The sequence below is a fragment of the Anolis carolinensis genome, unplaced genomic scaffold (assembly GCF_035594765.1).
Source record: "Anolis carolinensis isolate JA03-04 unplaced genomic scaffold, rAnoCar3.1.pri scaffold_10, whole genome shotgun sequence".
Lineage (NCBI taxonomy): Eukaryota > Metazoa > Chordata > Lepidosauria > Squamata > Dactyloidae > Anolis > Anolis carolinensis.
Genome location: NW_026943821.1, coordinates 8,232,384 through 8,246,401, shown reverse-complemented (window position 1 = coordinate 8,246,401; position 14,018 = coordinate 8,232,384). Strand labels below are relative to the sequence as shown.

Genomic DNA, 14,018 nt, shown 5'->3' with positions numbered 1-14,018 from the left:
TCTGGTTTTCCTGGGCAAGGAGTTCTAGAGTTGTGGTGCAGCCACTGAGAAGGAAAGCCCACTTTCTCATTCCCACAAACTGAGCTTGAGATGGAGGTGGGACCAAGAGAAGGGCCTCTCCTGAAGGAGATCCGGTTAGCCAAATAGCCTGGACCTGAACTGTCTAATGCAGGGGTCCCCAAACTAAGGCCCAGGGGCCAGATGCGGCCCATCGAAGCCATTTATCTGACCCCCACGGCACAAAGGCAGAAGGGGGTTGGGCTAAATGACCCAAGGAATCTCTTTTTCTCTTACAACCCTTATTTATTATTATTATTATTATTATTATTATTATTATTATTATTATTATTATTATTATTATTAACATTGAGGCTGGGTGGACATCTGTCAGGGGCCATACTAATGGCTTTTGGTGCACAAAGGCAGAAGGGGATAGAACTAAATGGCCCAAGGGGTCTCTTCCAACCCTCTTTATTGTTGTTATTATTATTATTATTATTATTATTATTATTATTATTATTATTATTATTTTATTATTAACATTGAGGCTGGGTGGCCATCTGTCAGGGGTGCTTTGCTTGTGCTTTTGGTGCACAAAGGCAGAAAGGGATTGGACTAAATGGCCCAAGTGGTCTCTTCCAACCCTATTTATTATTATTACTATTATTATTATTGACACAACGATGTTGTATGACACAGCAAACAAGATAGACATGCTGGATTTTGTTTCACAAAACCACAAGTCGAACACTTCCCAAGTGTCTAGGACTGTGTGATGTATTTTCGGATGATGCGTGCAGATCCCAGCAGGGTGGCCTTTTGCAGTTGGCAGATCGTAATTTTGTCAATGTCTATTGTTTCCAAATGCCGGCTGAGATCTTTTGGCACGGCACCCAATGTGCCCATCACCACCGGGACCACCTGCACTGGTTTCTGCCAGAGTCTTTGAAGTTCAATCTTGAGGTCCTGATAGCGGCTGAGTTTTTTCTGTTGTTTTTCATCAATGCGACTGTCACCTGGGATGGAGACATCAATTATCCAAACCTTGTTCTTTTCCACAACTGTGATATCTGGTGTGTTGTGTTCCAGAGCTTTGTCAGTCTGGATTCGGAAGTCCCACAGTATCTTTGCGTGTTCATTTTCCACGACCTTTGCTGGTTTGTGATCCCACCAGTTCTTTGCTGCTGGCAGGTGGTACTTGAGGCATAAGTTCCAATGGATCATTTGGGCCACATAGTTGTGCCTCTGTTTGTAGTCTGTCTGTGCAATTTTCTTACAGCAGCTGAGGAGATGATCAATGGTTTCGTCAGCTTCCTTGCACAGTCTGCATTTTGGGTCATCAGCTGATTTTTCAATCTTGGCCTTAATTGCATTTGTTCTGTTGTCTTGCTCCTGGGCTGCAAGGATCAGGCCTTCTGTCTCCTTCTTCAGTGTCCCATTTGTGAGCCAGAGCCAGGTCTTCTCCTTGTCAGCTTTTCCTTCAATTTTGTCAAGGAACTTTCCATGCAATGTTTTGTTGTGCCAGCTGTCAGCTCTAGTTTGTAGTGTGGCTTTCTTGTACTGGTTTTTTGTCTGCTGTGCTTTGAGGAGTTTCTGATTTTTGACTTCAATCAAAGCAGGTTCTTCACTTTGCTTTACATATTCTGCCAGGGCATGTTCTTCTTTGACTGCTTGTTTTACTTGTAAGAGTCCTCTGCCCCCTGATCTTCTAGGCAGATATAGCCGGTCAACATCACTGCGAGGGTGCAGTGAGTGATGAATGGTCATGAGTTTTCTTGTTTTTCTGTCCAAATTGTCCAGTTCCATCTGTGTCCAGTTTATAATGCCAGCAGTATATCTTATGACAGGCATGGCCCAGGTGTTTATGGCCTTGATGGTGTTGCCTCCATTGAGCTTGCTTTTGAGAATTTTTCTGACCCTTTGTGTGTATTCTTTACTGACCACAGTCTTCACATGTTCATGCTTGATGTTGTCCAGCTGTAATATGCCCAGATATTTATAGGCCTCTGGCTGGTGACACTTTATTGTTTGGCCATTAGGCATATTTATGCCCTCACTTTCAATGATTTTTCCCTTCTTCAATGCCACTGTCGAACATTTGTCCAAACCAAACTCCATGTTGATATCAGTGCTAAAAATTCGGACAGTGTTAGTCAGAGACTGGATTTCAGTTTTCGTTATTCCATACAGCTTCAGGTCATCCATGTACATCAGATGCGAAATTTTGTGAGAATTCTTAGATGTTTGGTAGCCGAGATTTGTTTTTTGTAAGATTGTTGACAGAGGGATCATGGCAATAATGAAAAGCAGAGGGGACAATGAGTCTCCCTGGAAAATTCCTCTCCTGATGTTGACAAGTCCATAGCTTTCATTTCCAACAAACAGTTCAGTTTTCCAGTGCTCCATCATGTTTTCAATGAAGGTGCCAACGTTTTTACTAATCCCGATGGCGTCCAGGCACTTGATGATCCAGCTGTGTGGGAGTGAGTCAAAGGCCTTTTTGTAGTCAATCCACGTCATGTGAAGATTAGCTTTTCGGCTTTTACAGTTCTCCAGAATCATTTTGTCAATCAATAACTGGTCTTTTGTGCCCCTGCTTTTCCGTTTGTTGCCTTTCTGTTCATCTGGCAAGATGTTTTTTTCTTCAAGATAGTCTTGAATTCTGTCAGCTATGATGCCAGTCAGTAGTTTAAACATAGTGGGCAGACACGTTATTATTATTGTTATTATTATTATTAACATTGAGGCTGGGTGGCCATCTGTCAGGGATGCTTTGCTTGTGCTTTCGGTGCACAAAGGCAGAAAGGGATTGGACTCAATGGCCCAAGGGGTCTCTTCCAACCCTCTTTATTATTATTATTATTATTATTATTATTATTATTATTATCATCATCATTATTAACATTGAGGCTGGGTGGCCATCTGTCAGGGATGCTTTGCTTGTGCTTTCGGTGCACAAAGGCAGAAGGGGATTGGACTCAATGGCTCAAAGGGTCTTTTCTAACCCTCTTTTTTATTGTTGTTGTTGTTATTATTATTATTATTATTAATTATTGCTCGGTGGCCAACTATAGTCCGGCCCTCCAACTGTGCGAAGGATCGTGAACTGGCCCCCTGTTTAAAAAGTTTGGGGACCCCTGGTCTAGGGTTTTAAAGGTCATAGCCTGCACTTTGAATTGTGCCCGGTAACAGAATGGCAGCCAGTGGAGCTGCTTCGACAATGGGGTGTGTCCACTCCTTGAAGCCAGCACCAGTGAGCAACCTGGCTGTAGCTCTTTGGACCAGCTGAAGTTTCCGAGCACTCTTCAGAAGCAGCTCCATGTAGAGCATGTTACAGTCATCCAGACGGGATGTAACTAAGGCATGTACCTCCGTGGCCAGATCTGGCTTCTCAAGTAATAGATACAGTTGGTGCACAAGGTTGCGCAAAGGCCCTCCTGGCCATCTCCGACACCTGGGCCTCCAGGTGCAATGCTGAGTCCAGGAAGACCCCCAAACTGCCAACCTGTGTCTTCAGAGGGAGTGAGATCCCTATTCTCTGGTCTGCCTTCCAACTGACCAGGAATTCCTCTATCTTGTCTGGATTAAGTTACAATTTGTTTGCCCTCATCCAGTCCATTACCGATGTGACAGGCATTGGTTTATGGTCACAGCTTCCTTGGTTTAGGTGGAAAGGAGTAGTAGAGTTGGGTGTTATCCGCATATAGGTGGCATCGTACTCCAAAACTCTGGATTACCTCTCCCAGGGGGTTCATGTATATGTTAAACAGCATGGGGGACAAAATAGAATCCCGAGGAACCCCACAGGTCAACAGGAATCCCTCCAGGAAAGATCAGAGCCACTGTAAAAAAGTGCCTCCTGTTACGGGTTTGTTGAAAAACAAACTGCGTGCAGTCCTGTCCAGACTTATCCAGCCTTTTGTTGTATCCACAATGAGCAAAAGAAAACAAGCCAGGAAAATGGAAGAAAAATCAAAAATTTACTCTTAAGTAGCAGAGTTAAAAAAAAAAAACAACACACTAAAACTTCCAGCAACAAAACTCACATAAATTTCCTTGCATTAAACTCATGCATCTTCATAGTAGGCTCTCAGCAAGTATTCAGTAAGTCCCCACCAAAAAAATTACAAACATTTCCCAAAGTTATACCCCATTCAGGGAGTGGTTCAAGCTTGTTAACCTTGATTGTTCTAATTACTCAACTATGAGTTGTAATTGACCAGGTGTTTTTCTCTTAACACACACATACACAAGTAGTGATCCCACAGAAACTTAGTCAAATACATGCATATACAGTAATACCTCCCAGTCCCATCCCAGCGAGACGGCCCAGAAGGATACCATGATCAATGGTCTCGAAAAATGCTGAGAAGTCCAGGAGAACCAACGGGGACACATTCTCCCTGTCTACCTCTCTGCAGAGGTCATCCACCAAGGCGACCAAAGCTGTCTTTGTTTCATAGTCCTGAATAGTCTCTTATCTTCTCATGTTTCTGGGCAGCGAGAGGGTGAAGCCCAATTTAGTTAAATCTTTGTTTTCTCTAGGATATAGTCTCACCATGTGCTTTTTGCTTCAGCCCTAGAAGGCATAACAGTCTCAGTTGTATCTCGGTTGCTTCCTCTTCTGCAGAACACAGTGGACAAGCTGATAAAGAAGACGAACCTGGCGTTGGTGATCGGCACACACTCCTGGAGGGAGCAGTTCCTTGAGGCCATCACCGTCAGTGCAGGTACAGGGTCCAATCATTCTCCATTAATCACCACAAACAATAAAACCAAGACCTCAACATTTATCACCTTAGGCTGCTCCACTAAACTATGGGTCAAAACCCAGAGCAGTTTGACATTCCAGGGTGGTTGATGTTGCATTTTGGGATGGCCTTGACAACGTGAACCCTCTCCAGAACTTGGAAAAGTATTGCTTTTGGAGTTCAACTTCCCTGGCTAGCCTTCACTATTGTTGTAAAAGCCAGCAGTCCAGTTTAATGTGGGATCCTGGGATTTGTATTCCCAAAATAAGCCCTGTCTCCACCCAAGCTCTGCAGCCAACATATATTGGGGTCCCTGCTAAGGGAAAGTAGCCAAAGGAATGTCAAGAGTCAGACCCCAATTTGAGAGCAAAACAGAGTTTATTCAAGAGATAGCCCAAAAAATAGACACAAACACAAAAGATGGCTTTAAACATTTAACTTTCGGTGTTTTAAAGCAGTTCAAACAAAAATATATCAAAAAGTATGCTTTAGCAAACAAACCGGATTATCCAAGCAAATAATCCAGATTAAACAAAAGGTGCTTCAATTCAGCTCTAAACAAACTAAGTTGGCTTGGAAAAACAGCCAAAACAAAACAGACTTGGAAACTCCCAAAAAACTCCCAAGAGTCACAAGCTAGCAGTTTTAACACAAAGCTCTAAACAGAAACCAAAACTGGGCAAAGGAGCTTGTAAACAAACTTGGAGCCGGTGCAAAAGGGAAGGTACGGCTCCAAGCCCTTACTGCAGCAAGCAACAGGCTTTGGGGATTTAAAGGGACAGTGCAAGAAGATGTCGTCAAACCGGTCCGGAGTCGAAATAGCAGGAACAGCAGCAAACCGCTTCGAGACTGCAGGTAATGCCAGGAGCTCAAGGGACAAAGTGAAGAGACGTCGTCAGGTTGATCCAGGGTCAGGACAGGAGACAGCAGCAGGGTCAGGAGGCAAGCCAGAAGTCAAGAGCCGTGGGTAGACCAATCAGAGAGCGAAGGCAGAAACAGGGTCGAATTCCAGTCCAAAGTCCAGAGGTTATAGTCATCAATTCAAGGTCCACGAAATGGCACAAAGAGCCAAGGCAACGGAGGCAACAAGCTAAAAATAGTAATAACAGTGCAGTCCAGGAAAACCCACACACTTCCAGCCCTCCGTTGCAGAGCAACCCAGATAAACTTACATCTGAAGCAAAGTCCCTTTAACACGTACAGGAATCCCAATGGTGCCCAGCAACATCTTGCCACATGCAAAGTGAAGTGACCAAACATTTCCAATTTATCCCAATTCTCCCTGGGTGTCCAAACACCAACACCCAAAGAGCAGGTGTCTCAAATCCTTAATCTGAATCAGAACTCCACACAGCTAAAGCTCGTGGATCGGGCGTGCCTAATTCTTCATCAGAATTCCAATCATCCTGCCCACGCCCAACACCATGCACATCTGTCATGCAGCCAGATCCCAGGGCTGAATTTCCAAGCCCTGAATCTGACTTCATAACATAAACATGCGAGCACCTGGCGGGAGAAGATAAAATGAGCCTGGGAACTCAGGGGTGAAAGTATAAACAATTATAATTGCTGTAGTGTGGGGGGGATAGAAACCTTGGTGGAAATGTGATCCAGAAGGTGGGGTTTGATGATGATATTTGCGTGTGATATTACGTTGCATCAGAAGTGATAAAATTAGATGTATGTAAACATTAGGTCATTCTCGACTTTTCCAAAGTCATGTATTCTTCAATAAAGATTGTGTTTGAGAGCAGCTGTCTTTGATCTGCGTTCAGACTGGTCCTTTGAAGTAAGCCTGACATTAAAGTCGAGAATCCCATTTCTCACCCTCCTGCGGAATTCGCAGTGAAGTGATAATGAGCGAGGAAGAAGATCAAAGCCCAAATGAGGCAGAGAGGCCTTTGCAAGGGGCCCGGCCGAAGAGAGAAGAGACGCTGCAAGCCATAGCTTCCTCTACGGGGTACCCCAAGCCGAACGGCATGACCCAGAGAATTCCCAGGCTCGGAAGAGGCGTCTCTGCAGCTGCAGAAACCAGTTGGGGATCTGGAGGAAGTATGCCGGAGACCGTGGCCCTGCGGTTATCCATCCTGGAAACTAATTTATCCAGGCTGTCGGAAACCGTGGGGAGATTGGTGCCATTATTGGAAGAGAATCTCCAGAAGGAGGCCAGCCGATATAGCGCCGAGAGAGAACCAAGCAAAGAAGGAGATTGGAGCCAGAGGGGCCAGCGGGCGTCAACGCAGAGCCCCGTGGCGGCAAGGGACGAGGGAGATGAGGAATACTGGCAGGAGCTGCAGTTCCGGGGCAGCATGGCGCGAGAAGTGGAGCGTCAGCGAGCCCTGGGGACCCTGAGGCCGCCGTCTCCAACAGAGCTCCCAACCCCCCGAATGGGCGTCGGGGTGGAAAGGCCACTGGGGCCAGGGATCGGGTCCAGTGGATTCGCAGACGAAGGCGGAGAGGAGCGGGGGGTCCAGGAAGAGGAGGAGGATGTGCCGTACGACGAGGAAAGGCGAGATGAGGGGGCTACAGCTAGGCCAGTATGCGGATGGGCGGAAGAGCCAACAGCGGCGGCAGACTTCCAGGAGCCGCGCAGAATGACCACCGGAGTGGGGCGCGGCGTGTTCCAAGGAGCCACCCGAGGAAACCTGATGCAACCCTTCCCCATGCCGCCCAGACAATATCAAAGGGCTGCAGAATGGATGCCTAGAAGGGAAGATCTCAAGCTGGAATACGGAGGGGAATCAGAGGAACTGAACTTTTTTCTAATTAGCATTAGAGGATACATGGAAGACAACGCACACACATTTCCCTCCGAAGCAAGCAGGGTTCGAGCCATCGGCAACACACTAAAGCGAGGAGCAGCCAGCTGGTATGTGCAATTGCATGCCAGACGCGACCCATGCCTGAGGTCAGTGCCCCGCTTCCTCGCCGCACTGGAGAACCGGTTCAGAGACCGGCTAGAGCAATTGAGGGCTCGAGACCAGCTGAAAGGAATAAAACAGAGGGACAAAACGGTGCCCGAGTACGCAGAGGAATTCCTCCACCTCGCGGAAAGGGTACCGGAGTGGTCTGAAGTAACCAAAGTGGAACTATTTAAAGAGGGACTACGCCCCGAGATTTTCAGCTGGGCAGCGCACAGAGACGACCCCGAGACGCTCCAGGGATGGATTCAACTAGCGGGGCGCGTCGAATCTACCCTGGCACAAGTAAAGCGCTTCAGGAGCAGCAGCGGCCAGCAAAGACCGGTGGCGAGAGGTCGAGGAGAAACGAGGAAGCAAGAAAGACCCGGAGGGAGGCCGGGGATTCCCTCCAGAGGAGACGACAACAAACCTAAACCGGGATGCTTTGTATGTGGGAAGACGGGCCACCGAGCAGCGGAATGCTGGGCCCGGAAGGGGGAGCCGCCAAAAGCCCCAAAGCCCAAGCCAGCAACCGGGAGGCGTGCGGAGGAGGAGGTGCAGGCCCCAGAATCTTCGGAAAGATTGGTGAGTCGGGACAAACGCATGATAGTAGTACCAATTTGCCTCTCGGGGCTAGAAAATCGGGCCACCTGCAAGGCGTTTGTAGACTGCGGGTGTTCTAGGAACATTATAACCCCAGAATTAGCAGGAGCGCTGAAATGCCAGCAGATGGCACTTGACTCCCCAATTGCATTTTCGCAGCTAGATGGATCAGTCGCTGCTGGGGAAGTATCTACAAAGGAATTACGGGGAGTTCCATGCAAAATAGGCAAATGGGGAGGAAGAATATCCTTTGTGATAGCCCCTATTGCCACATACCATGTAATATTGGGGATACCATGGCTCGAACAAGCAAATCCTGAAGTAGATTGGAGAGGAAAAAGCTTAGCATTTAAAGAACAGCAGATGCAATGGGAGATAAGCAAAATTGCAGAAGAGGAGGACGAGGAAGACGAAGCAGGGGAAATAGACCCACAGCTATTGCCACCTGAATACAGAGACTTTGCGGATGTTTTCAATCAGAAAGAGGCCAGTAAATTGCCTCCCAAAAGAAATATAGAAGTAGGGATTGAAATAACCCCAGGAGCAGACTTACCAAAACCAAAAGTGTATCCCATGTCTGTGCAAGAGAAGGAGGAATTGAGAAAATACATTGATAAAAACCTGGCTCGAGGCTTCATTAAGCCATCTAATTCTCCTCTCGGGGCTCCAGTGTTATTTAGGAGAAAGAAAGACAATTCCCTAAGATTGTGCATTGATTATCGAAATTTAAACGCAATTACCAAGGACAATAAATACCCTATGCCCTTAGTCAAGGATTTAATTACCGTATTGAAGAAAGGGAGCATATTTACTAAACTGGATTTAATTGAAGCGTATCATAAATTAAGGATCAAACCGGAGGATACTTGGAAAACCGCATTTTCCTGCGCATTCGGCCATTTTGAATACGAAATTTTGCCTTTCGGGTTAAAAAATGGAAGCGGCTGCTTTATGCAGCTTATAAATGAAATACTACACCCGTTATTGTACAGAGGGGTGTTCATATTCCTTGATGATATCTTGATCATTTCTGAAGATAAGGAAAAGCACGTAAAATTGGTCCGGGAAGTTTTGCAGAGACTAAGAGAAGCAAAGCTGTACGCAAAACTGTCCAAATGTGAATTTAATAAAACTCAAATTGACTTTCTGGGATATCGGATGTCTCCAGAAGGGTTAGCTATGGATCCAGCTAAAGTAGCAGATGTGAAAGAATGGGGAGTGCCTCAAACAAGGAGGCAATTACAATCATTTCTGGGGTTTGCAAATTTTTACAGACCCTTCATAAAAGGCTTTGCACAAATAACCGCACCCCTTACAGAACTTTTAAAAACAAAAGGGAAAGGGGAGACAGCAAAAGTGAAAGCTCCCGGCGCCAAACTGAGTTGGACGCCAGAATGCCAAAAGGCATTCGAGGCCTTAAAAGAATGCTTCACTGAAGGACCCATCCTAAAACACCCTGATATCAGGAGCCCTTTCATAATCCATTGCGATGCCTCAGACTGTGCGTACGGGGCAGTGCTATTGCAAAAGGATCAAAATGGGAACTTAAAACCCTGTGGATATTTGTCACGGAAGTTCAGCGAAACTGAAAAAAGTTGGCCAATATGGGAAAAAGAGGCATTAGCCATATTAAAAGCCTTAGAATGCTGGCGACACTTCCTCGAAGGAAGCGGAATCCCATTCGAAATTTGGTCTGACCATAAGAATCTCCAGTATTTAAAGTCTCCTAGAAAATTGTCCCCCAAACAAATCAGATGGGCGCAATACTTCAGCAGATTCGATTTCCAATTAAAGTTTTTTCAAGGGAAACAGAATGTCTTGGCAGATGCTCTTTCACGCATGCCTCAACACGAAGGCCTAACCACAGCAAAGGAGGGGACAATATTCTCTGACAAACAATGGGGCTTAGCTGTCAGGACAAGAGCACAAACCCAAAAGGAGGACACGGCTTTTGTCGAACTCGGCGGGGAAGATAACTGGGGAGATGAACTAAAACAGTCTTATAAAGGAGATCAATGGATCGCGTCCAACGCAGAAAAGGGGGACCAGAAGGGGGGATTTTGGTTTGTAAACAAGAAACTGTATATCCCAGCAATATTAAGGATTAAGATTCTGCATCGTTTTCACAACAACCAGAGCGCTGGTCATACAGGAATTACCAAAACAACAAAGGCAATAGCAAAACATTGTTGGTGGCCAGGAATGAGGAAGGACATAAAGAATCATGTTGTCCAATGTGATGATTGTGCCAGAAATAAATCAGGAGGAGGGAAGCCTATGGGATTGTTACAGACAGTAGCGGAACCTACCAGGCCTTGGGAATGTGTAGCTATGGACTTTGTGGGAGAACTGCCAGTCAGCAAAGGACATCGTTATATTTGGACAGTATTAGACCTGTTTTCTAAACAGGCCCACTTTATAGCACTGACGAAGCTACCATCGGCTGAGAAACTAGCTGAATTGTACATAAACCATATTTACAAATTACATGGATGTCCAAGTAGAGTAGTCAGTGACAGAGGAGTACAATTCACAGCAAAATTTTGGGAAAAATTCTTGGAAATGCTAGGAGCAGAAAGGAGTTTAAGTTCTGCTTTTCACCCCATGACAAACGGGGCGGTAGAACGTACTCAGCAAACGCTTGGGCAGTTCCTTCGAATGTACTCTAACATGAGACAAAATGACTGGTCTAGGTGGTTGGCGTTTGCGGAACTAGCCTTTAATTCAACTATACATTCAGCAACAAACAAAACCCCCTTTGAAGTAGTTTACGGGTATGAAATACAACCTTTACCCCAATTGCCGAGGTGGACAGAAAATGAAGGAACAGAGGCAGGGAAATGGAAAACGCAAATGATGGAATGTTGGAATCAAGTGACTGCTTCGTTAAAAGAAGCACACAAAAAGTATAAAACGTTCGCAGACAGAAAGAGGGTGGAAGGCGATAAATTAGATAAAGGAGATCTAGTGTGGTTAAGTACCCAAAACATCAAATTGGGGTTACCTTCAAGAAAACTGGGCCCCAAATATATTGGACCATTCAGAATACAGGGTGTTATCAATGAAGTGACTTTCCAATTGGCATTGCCAAAAAGTTTAGGGAAAATACACCCAGTCTTCCATCGCAGCTTGCTGAAAAAATATATGGGGACTTTAGACAAAATGGACCCATAGAGTTATTGTTTGATTTGTTTCAGGACTATGGTGAAAGAAGAATCGAAGAGGAGGACGAAGAAAACGGGGGCGCCATGTCATGCAGCCAGATCCCAGGGCTGAATTTCCAAGCCCTGAATCTGACTTCATAACATAAACATGCGAGCACCTGGCGGGAGAAGATAAAATGAGCCTGGGAACTCAGGGGTGAAAGTATAAACAATTATAATTGCTGTAGTGTGGGGGGGATAGAAACCTTGGTGGAAATGTGATCCAGAAGGTGGGGTTTGATGATGATATTTGCGTGTGATATTACGTTGCATCAGAAGTGATAAAATTAGATGTATGTAAACATTAGGTCATTCTCGACTTTTCCAAAGTCATGTATTCTTCAATAAAGATTGTGTTTGAGAGCAGCTGTCTTTGATCTGCGTTCAGACTGGTCCTTTGAAGTAAGCCTGACACACATCCATCCTCCCTCCTCCAAACAGACCAAGTGGGATCTGCTTCTGAAGATACCCAAGGTTCAGCAGTATCCATGGGCCCCAATTCCCCAGGCATCTCCGGTGCCTGTGCCCAGTCAGTGCCCACTTCCTCAGCCACTACCTGTTCCCCAGCATCCATTTCTTCCACAGACTCTCCATCTGAATCTTCCATAGAAGAGTCCCCATTGAGGTCCCTAATTCTCTTTCTGTGCAAATTCTCCAACGAGCCCTCCTCGCGAGGGTTTTTCCTTCCTCTCCTGATCCCACCACTATCATCCACAGTCCCCAAAGGCGCAGTCACAACAAGGAAAGAGTAGTGCTTATGGACCTCTTTACCGGCATACTCCACAACGTTACTGCGACGTCTCCACCATATATTCTATCCAGAGGGCTTGATGTGTTAGCTAAGTGCTTTACAGCAACGATGAATTCGCAGCAGCCCTGCCCACACACAGGCTGTTTGGTGCTTGTCTTCACTTGAGATTTCGCAATGGAAGGAAAATAGGTTTTTGAGAGCTATAGATTCCTCCCTCTAGAGATGCAGGTTTTGCATCATTCTGCAATTTCCCCCCCACTGTTTTGCCAGGTGCGTCGCAATCCAGCTGCATCAGGGGAAGAGAGAACAAATCATCATTTTAGCACAACCCTCCTCCTTATGAGCTGCTGAAAGGGAGGAAAAGGCCAAGAGTCAGCTGAATCCTTAATTTCTTCCTTCTTGAGTTCAACTATTTCAGACTCTCAAGCTTTACAACTGTGGCCGTGCAGTTTGGAGATAATGGAGGTTATAATTTGCCCAGAAAATAATAAATGGCAATTTAGGGGGGACATGGGGGCAGGTGACAGCCCACTTGCAGAACTAGAATTGAAAAATGCATTGGATGAGCAGCACAGTTGTTCTAATGCAGGGTTTCCCCTCTTCTGATTACACTATGTAATACTATTTTTAACTAATTAATCTGGAAATTCTACCCTAGTCCTTGGGCCAAGTTGGGTCTAAGCCTCAGCATTGTAGGCAACCATTTGAATTTTCACCACTGAATATACCAATAAGAAAAGAGGAAGGTGGTATTCCAGAAAGAGAGACTCAACCAAGGAAGCCATGGTTGCCCCAAGTCTGCAAGGCCTAGCACGGCTGTGGGTGATAGGGAGACTTGGAGGCCTCTCGTTCATAGGCTCCCCATAAGTCAAAGTTGACATGAATGCAGTTAACAATAACACCTTGAGTCAAAATGCTATTGAAAAGACGAGGTATAAATGAAATGATGATCGTAATTATTGTGACTGAAGGCGTTGGTTCCTTGGATGGTTTTGTAAAGCCACCTTCCATTCTCACCTGACCCTTAATACACACTTTTTGTTACAGCCTGGCAATCTTTTAGAAGTAGAAAAAGAGGTTAATGTTGGGAATGCTGTAGAATAGAATAGATTTTTTCTACCTCATGCGCTATGGCAGTTGCACCCTCTGCTGGACGAAACCTCAATTGTTAGTAGTTCTGTTCCATTCTGGGTGCTGTCTTCTCCCCATTTAATCTGGGAGACGGGTTTTTTTATGACCCACAGATGCAGCATACCAGAAGAGAAGGAGGTCCTGGAGTTGCTTCATTCAACCATTCCTTGACAGCTTCCTTTAGCTCTAGAACAGCTTTTCATTATTGTGTTTTCAAAAGCTTTCATGGCTGGAATCATTGGGTTGCTGTGAGTTTTTTTGGGCTGTATGGCCATGTTGCAGAAGCATTCTCTCCTGACATTTCGCCCACATCTATGGCAGGCATCCTCAGAAGTTGTGAGGTCTGCTGGAAACTAGGCAAGTTGGGTTTATATATCTGTGGAATAATGTCCAGGGTGGGAGGAAGAACTCTTGTCTGCTTGAGGCAAGTGTGAATGTTGTAATTGGCCAGCTTGGTTAGCACTGAATAATCTTGCAGCTTCAAAACCTGGCTGCTTCCTGCCTGGGAGAATCCTTTGTTGGGAGGTGATCGCTGACCCTGATGGTTTCTGTCTGTTTTTCATTTACTGTCCTGATTTTAGAGTTTTTTTTAAATACTGGTAGCCAAATTTTGTTCATTTTCATGGTTTATAACTTGGGGACTGCTTGTATATGTCAGTTGGCAATCTTATTGGGCTAT

General features: G+C 45.5%; 2 protein-coding genes across 6 annotated transcripts in view; both read left to right on the top strand.

The window, feature by feature from the left end:
• Nucleotides 1-14,018, top strand: part of slc8a2 (solute carrier family 8 member A2) — a 179,981-nt gene that overhangs the window by 152,480 nt on the left and 13,483 nt on the right. For all 5 annotated transcript variants that reach the window (XM_062962401.1, XM_062962400.1, XM_062962398.1 and 2 more), the window contains one exon: nucleotides 4,631-4,730. In XM_062962401.1, coding sequence (XP_062818471.1) covers nucleotides 4,631-4,730 — 100 coding nt within the window. The remainder of the gene's footprint in view (nucleotides 1-4,630; nucleotides 4,731-14,018) is intronic.
• Nucleotides 6,182-11,829, top strand: LOC134293774 (uncharacterized). Its single transcript, XM_062962402.1, has 2 exons — nucleotides 6,182-8,236; nucleotides 11,452-11,829. Exons 1-2 carry the CDS (start codon nucleotides 6,608-6,610, stop codon nucleotides 11,557-11,559), a joined length of 1,737 nt encoding a protein of 578 aa, XP_062818472.1. The 5' UTR covers nucleotides 6,182-6,607; the 3' UTR covers nucleotides 11,560-11,829.